Source organism: Mugil cephalus, chromosome 6 (assembly GCF_022458985.1).
Source record: "Mugil cephalus isolate CIBA_MC_2020 chromosome 6, CIBA_Mcephalus_1.1, whole genome shotgun sequence".
Lineage (NCBI taxonomy): Eukaryota > Metazoa > Chordata > Actinopteri > Mugiliformes > Mugilidae > Mugil > Mugil cephalus.
In genome coordinates this window covers 10,857,698-10,864,726 of record NC_061775.1, presented here as the reverse complement: position 1 = coordinate 10,864,726, position 7,029 = coordinate 10,857,698, and the positions used below count along the sequence as shown (strand labels likewise).

At 39.8% G+C, this 7,029-nt stretch overlaps 1 protein-coding gene across 1 annotated transcript; it reads left to right on the top strand.

Moving 5' to 3' along the window:
- Positions 1-485: 485 nt before the first annotated feature.
- On the top strand, positions 486-5,792 carry cltrn (collectrin, amino acid transport regulator). Its single transcript, XM_047587705.1, has 6 exons — positions 486-671; positions 1,009-1,070; positions 1,213-1,298; positions 1,472-1,588; positions 4,586-4,780; positions 4,860-5,792. Exons 1-6 carry the CDS (start codon positions 593-595, stop codon positions 4,990-4,992), a joined length of 672 nt encoding a protein of 223 aa, XP_047443661.1. The 5' UTR covers positions 486-592; the 3' UTR covers positions 4,993-5,792.
- Positions 5,793-7,029: the final 1,237 nt, after the last annotated feature.

The following is a 7,029-nucleotide window of genomic DNA, read 5'->3' as shown; positions in this document are numbered from 1 at the left end:
AGGCCTGATATCTATGTGTAGGAGAAACTGGGAGTCAGAAGCTGACTTTTATGTACTGATACCTGGTTGGTGTGAACCAAATCAGGCATTTTTCTCTGCCAGGAATTTCAACTGCAGCTCTTTTCTTTATTTAGTCTCTTCCAGTTGCGTGGATTCGATGTGTTGATGTTTTTCAATACCACAGATGGGGAAACATATTAATATTTAATAAAAAAAGAAAGTGTCTGGGACGCAGATTAGCTAGGTCATACACTCCGCGCTGTACTGAGTAAACAGTCCGCGCTGAGCTGTCGTGTTTTCCTCTGGCTCTCTGGCTCCTTTCAGGAGCTTGATCAAACACACAGCACAGCACCCACTTCACAGTCTCCATGTATATTGTGAGACTGAGTTCACCCTCTAAACGTCTCTTTTTTTTTTTTTTTTTTTTTTTTTTCACGAAGAGGACGGATGAGCTCAGGTGTGTCCTGGCTTAACCATTAAACCCACACTTTATCCGGTGAACTTCCTCTGCTGACCTCTTCAAATCACTGAACACTGGGAGTTTCTCCTGAGCAGCAACATTTCACTCTATTGCTTCCTGTTTTCTGGAGAAATGTTGGAAAAGATCTTGTTCCTGCTCTGTTTGTCGTCCGCCTTGGCAGAGCAAAACTTCACGTACCTCTGCACGCAAAGTAAGTGACCCGTTAACGTTCAGCGTTTGGTCAAATATTGTGTTTTCACATTGTGTGACGCTATTGTGCCTGTAAGTCCACCACTCCAGTTGTGTTCCCACCGGTTAGTGTGGAATGCAGGTTCTAATCTCTTTACTGAAACAAAGTCAGATTTAACACACAACTCAGACCAATGAGTTTCATTGCACATCAACAATGATCCTCAACACATGCTCGTCTATAACTGGACTATGAGGACGTAGCTGATAAAGCTTGAGATTATGTTAATTTCATCTACCTGAAAACTGATTCATCACATGGCACATTGAGGATGTTTGTATATGTTCTGTGTTTATAGATGCTGCTGCAGAGGGCTACAAAGTTCGACTCAGCATCCAAACGGCTCTGGGAAATGAAGCTGTGTGTATACATTTTTATATTCCTCCTCATGCTTGTTTTACTTTAGAATATATGAATGATAATATGCTAAATACTGTCCTGAATGTTCTTGTGACTGGTGGTCGTTTAACCTAAAGCAGCCCTAATGTTGTTGATGTTGCAGTACGCCTGGAACGAAAATGAAATGTTCCTTTTCCAAGCAACTCTGGCTTTTGCCATGAGGAATCACATCCCAGGACCGGAATTTGAGTAAGAAAACCTTTTCCTATGTTTTACTACTTCCTGTTTGTATTTTAAGAGGAAAAAAGGTGTTTCATTAAACAGGCACGACAACTGTAAAAAATATAATCTTGTCACAATGACACGTGTGAGTCACGGTTTATAAATGTGACCTGGTTTATTGTCTTGTGAAACTTCACCAGAGTGACGAACATCGTTGTGTGTAAAGAGACTCCCAGAGTGTCCTTCCACTTCGTGGTGAAGTTGCCGGGGAACACTACGGAACTTGTTCCTAAGAGCGAAGTGGAGGAGGCTGTGAGGTAATCATGTGACACGAACACACTGCCCTCAGTTTTATAATATTTCCAGAAAGATGTCTGACACTCAGTCAGTGTTCATCTGTATGGCTTTAACTCCATTCTAAACTAAAGGAAAGAGAAGGATAAATAAGTAGGTAGGGAGAATGAACGCTACAATGAACCGGTGTTTTCAGCACAGTTGCACTGCACTGTACATCTGAGCAATTAACATCCACGTGTGTCCTGGGTTTTGGTGTCATCCAAGCAAAGATGTATAAACTAGTTATCTCTTCAAATCAAACTAACTGAACATAGGCAGTGTGATCGTCTAGATAGAAGAAGGCAGAGGAGTATTGTCAAAGCACTTCATAGGTTGTCATTAAAAAATATGAGATTTGTAAGCACTCTATTTTTTTTTTTTTTCATAAAGTCCTAAATAATTGCTTGGTTTGCCTCATGTGTCATGTATAAAGATGCAGAGCAGAACCAGCTGATTAGGATTTTTGGTGATTTCATGTCTAAAACAGGATTTGTGCAGGTGTAAACAAGGGAAATTTAAGACTTTTTTAAGACCATTATGGGTTAAACTTAAGACCTACACAAAGTACAAAAAAAAGAAGAAGAAAAAAAAAGGAAAATCACACACCCAGAATTACCTTGAAAATAACAGAATGTATTGTCATTCGATGATCACTTCAGGTCATCCCTGGGGTGGGCTCCACTAATGAGGAACAGAAACTTTTACTGCAAATGAAGCGGTAAATGGACGTAAGGATTTAAGACTAAATGACTAAATGTAATTTAAGACCTGCAATGCAAAATATGCTTGTATTTAAGACCTTTTAAGACTCCACGGAAACCCTGCCAAAAGGACAGGGACATTCACATTTAGCGCTACAGAAAAAAAATCATCGACACATAGGGTGAAAAATGTGGTCGACGGCACACATTTTAATGACTGTGATGTCCGTGCGTTAGTGCGATATGTAGAAGAAAAAAGAAATTCCCTCAGGTGACTGGGAATGTCGATGCATGCCGTGTTTAGCAACAAGAGTCAGTTGACACTTGCATAGGGAAGGATATTATAACAGGGTTGGAGGGCGTGAAATTCTCATTATGAAGATGAATGCGCATTCGAGAGTTTAGTGGTGCAAAAGACATTCACTGGTCTGTAGAGATGTGGGAAAAAGTGTCATGTGGCTTCATGCCTGAAAGCTTGACCCCCTCAAGGGATCCACTGGCTGGATGTTATAAGCTATGGGTCCACTTTTTCCCCTCTTTAATTTCATCCACACACTGGCAGTCAATACAAAGCTGTTTTGCACAATCATCTTTTTCCTATCATGACACATGTGGCTCAAAATGGTCGGGCTCTCAACCAAGATGATAACAATGTCCCCATTACATAGCACATAAGGGATCACTCAAGGGTTTGAAATGATGTGAATTATATGCCCTGGCCTCGACTCACAAGATTTGAAAAGAAGTGAACGGCAATTTTGGATCTACATGTTAGACAACACCATCTGCATCACAACACAAAATGAGGACACACGTTTTGTAAGAACAGTGTTCCAGAGACTTACAGAATCAAGCTGATCTGAAGCTGTTCTGGCAGCATGTGGTGATCCTAACACCCTATTAACACACTTTATTTTGGGGTTTCCTTCGATTCGTCACCCATCACCCATTCTGTTTTAAGATGTGAACCTTGGAAAAAAAACTGTGTAATACTGTGTTAATAGCTTGGTTCCCACTTCACAAGAAACTTTTTTGCTTTCACAGCGTCTGAGTAAGTGAAACAAATGTCTGTTATACAATGACGACTGTGAGATAAGGTTAAATATTAAAACATAGTGTAGCAGGAGTACAAGCACACAAGGCATATATTGTTAGCAGACTGTTCCTAACATGCATTGTCCACAGAAGGCTATCTTAACTTTGTGTGCATTTTTTTTTAGTTTACACTGGATGATACGATACCAGCCACATGGGTTACAACAGCTTAAAAGAAACAGCTAGCTAATGTTAGCTAAAATTAGCCCTGTGAGATTATAGCTAAGCAAATGTGTGTTGTTTTAGTGAAGAATTATTTTTGTCATGAAGATGCTGGGAATGTATAGTTTAGGCTAAAATGGTGAAAGTGTGAGTGTGTGTAAATATACATTTAGCTAAGTTGCTAACATGAGCTAATGCTAGCTATTATTTGGTCTAAAATATTACCGTGTCTGTATATAACAGATATATTGTTTTGCTACTGCTAGTTGCCACAGATTAACACAAGAACATGTGAAGCTGTAGCTGCATCATTCCACCACAGAATAATAAAGGTTCTAAATTCCATTTTTAAAGTTACCTGGTTCCAACTTTTTGAAGTTGAAGGCGTCTCATTTATCTGAATTCTCATTAACATGTCAGTATTCAATAAGTTACCTGTACATCTTTATCGCTACTGACCTAATTGCAGCTTGTGAAGCACAGGTATGACTGTGGGCAACGATCAAGGACCCTGAGGAATTTTGATTTTGAGATGGAACAGTAGCTACGTGATGGAAACCCCCACTAGTACAATGCATGCTTTGTATCTAAAAATATCAGATTTTATGTATTTTAGTGAGAATGCCATGAAGCAACAATGTGAGTTTGATGTAGAAGAGATGCAGTCTTGAACCTATGTCTGTTATTTGAGGCAAACTTTTGACGCTACATAATGAAGTTGTATCGGGGTTGAGGTGTTTATGGTTGTCACTGCAAAGTATGTCAAAAGGTTTCTCTCATTTTTAACTTGTGGACGTGACCGGGATAAAACTGATCACCAGTGACATGTTGCTCCAACAATATCTTCAAATAATTGTAACTTGTAGCATGAACATGTTGCAGTACAAAGAGTCAGTGTGCTTAGCAGGACCGAGTTGTGAATATAGCCTCTTCTCATGTAAGAAAGGCATCCAGTGTTTCCAGTAGTTGTTAAATGCTTCAGTACAATTTTTAAATCAAACCGTGTTGTTTGTCCAACAGAAAGTCGAGGCATCGCATCAACGGCGCCTTTCTGCTAACAGATAACACCCTGGAGTTCATCGGCATCCTACCAACCCTCGCAGCTCCGGTCCAGCCAGGCACCCCACCGTGGCTCATTGCGTTTGGGGTGGTCATGGGGATAGTCGGCGCTGGCATCGTCATTGTGCTCGTGTCCTCCATGTTGCAAAAGAGAAAGTGAGTCGATAATTGCTGATGGTTCACATTTGTCAAAATGGAAATGTGATAACTGAGCTCGATTGATTGTTGTTCACAGGAAGAAGGATGGGAGACCAGACGACGAGGACCAAGATGATGAAGAGACGCGGGTAAAAACGGAGAACGGCGTCGCAAATGAGGGTGTTTATAACCAGTCATTTGCAGATGAGGACAGGTTCACAGCGATGTAGAACACTTCTGCAAAAACACTTCCATGTAAGCAATGAGATGTGAGGAAATGCCGTTAAGCTGCTCTACGTGGGATTTAATTTCACCGTCTAAAGGAAATATCATTTTAGTTTCTAATTGAAATCACTTCTCTTGTAGAGATCATCTGCTGAACATTTCAATACTGTATTCAAGTGCTGCCACAAGAAGAAACAAGTACTTGCAATTTTTCATGCCCGTACTTTCATTTGAATTTGAATTTTTTTTTTTTCTGTGTTGAGGGAAGATAAATTAGAGATCTCTGTGTGTTTTGGGGTATGAGTGTTGATATTCTGCAATAGATTCAGTCTATTTATCTGCTCTGCGAAGAAAAATCAGATTAATCTAAAGAAGCCAGAACCTGGCGCCCTTCGAGATGCAGGCGATGTACAAAATCGATTTCATGGTGACCTAGTAGGAAATTTCCTGAAATGCTTTGCGAAAATACTGAAATGTCTCTTTATCTGTACTAATGTTTGTACAAGGCTTTAAGATTATATCTTAAGAGGACAACACTGCCTCCTGCAGACCAGTTAGTTACTAGCAAGTGACTTAACATTTTATGCAGTGCCTTAATATTAAATGGTCTTTTTTTCAAAGATGCTCCAATATTTTAATATCTATTACATATGTTCAGATATTATAATGTTGTGTAGAAATGCTTAACTTGTTTTCCAGTCCTATTAATCATTGTTTGACTCGTCAGATATATTTTTTACAATCATATGGAAATACTAGGGACTGCTCACTACTACTAAATTAAATTGGCAAATTTCCCACTTGCTTTTTGGGTCATGCTCACTTTGCAAAGTTTATTTTCAAGTCTGACCATAATTAAAAACAGGAACTACTTGTCAGGAACAGATGTTTTGCTGATTCCACGTCCATCAGGTTGACTCATCCAAGCACACCGGGTTGTTTGGATGTTTAGAGCCAGAAAACAGCTAAATGAAACGGTGGTTTACCTTGTGAACCTAAATTATAAGGACTTTACGTTTCCCAGATTGCCAGAAACTCTACAGCAGACACTGATGATGCATAAATGTGAAGTATCCCAGGTTGAAAGAAAGCACGATTGCCCTGGGAGAATAATAATTCTCACTTAGCCTACAAATCAAACTGCTACTGTGACATAGACGACGGCAGAAATTATGGAAACAATGACAAAATGATGTTCGCTTCATAAGCGAATACCCCGGCCATTCTTCACCGTTCAGCTGAGAGCATTTTTATGACTTACTTAGCTTTACTTTAGTGAAGGCTGTGTGCAGATTAAAGTGACTGAAAGAACTACTGTAGGCTATTTGGTTTCTCAAAACTGACGCCCACAGTGGCTGATTGATGTTGAGACATAATGGACTGGAGCAGAGAGACACAGTCTGTCTTTATGATGTGAAGCGATCATATGTGCTCTTTTCATTTAAGAATAAAGTGAAGTCTTACACTGGGATGAAGAATAAGATACAAAACTGGCCCCTATCTGACCATGCTCCTTAATATATTTTTTTTATATAGTGTCCATTAGTGTTCCCAAATGTCCGTGTTGTCCATTCCAGCAGAGATGCAGTCCCAATGTTTAACTGTAGGTGGCACCATTGCACTGTCACCAGTTTCCTTCACTGGACTTTTTTTTTCCCTGCACCCTTCAAAGGGTGCACAGCCAACGACGTACCTTTAAAACCATTTGAATTTCAAACATATTTTAATTTTCCGTTATTTTATTTCCATCCGACTATTTTTGAAGCGATAGCGACTTTCACATTCACAACTCGTCTCTATATTTAGTCCGTTGTTGGATTGAATGTGCTCCTGTGATCTGTGAGGCAACTTGTCATTGCGCTATATTTTTTGCTGTGCACTCCTGCGAATTACAGGATGGTTCCAGAATATGCCCACAGTGTCCTGATAATAAGCAACGTGGTGTTGACTGGGTACGTGTCGGCTCACTCTGTTTACTCTGCATTTCATTCTCACATGAGGAGTTCAGTCTCTCTTACATCTTTGTTTTTCACATCTCGATG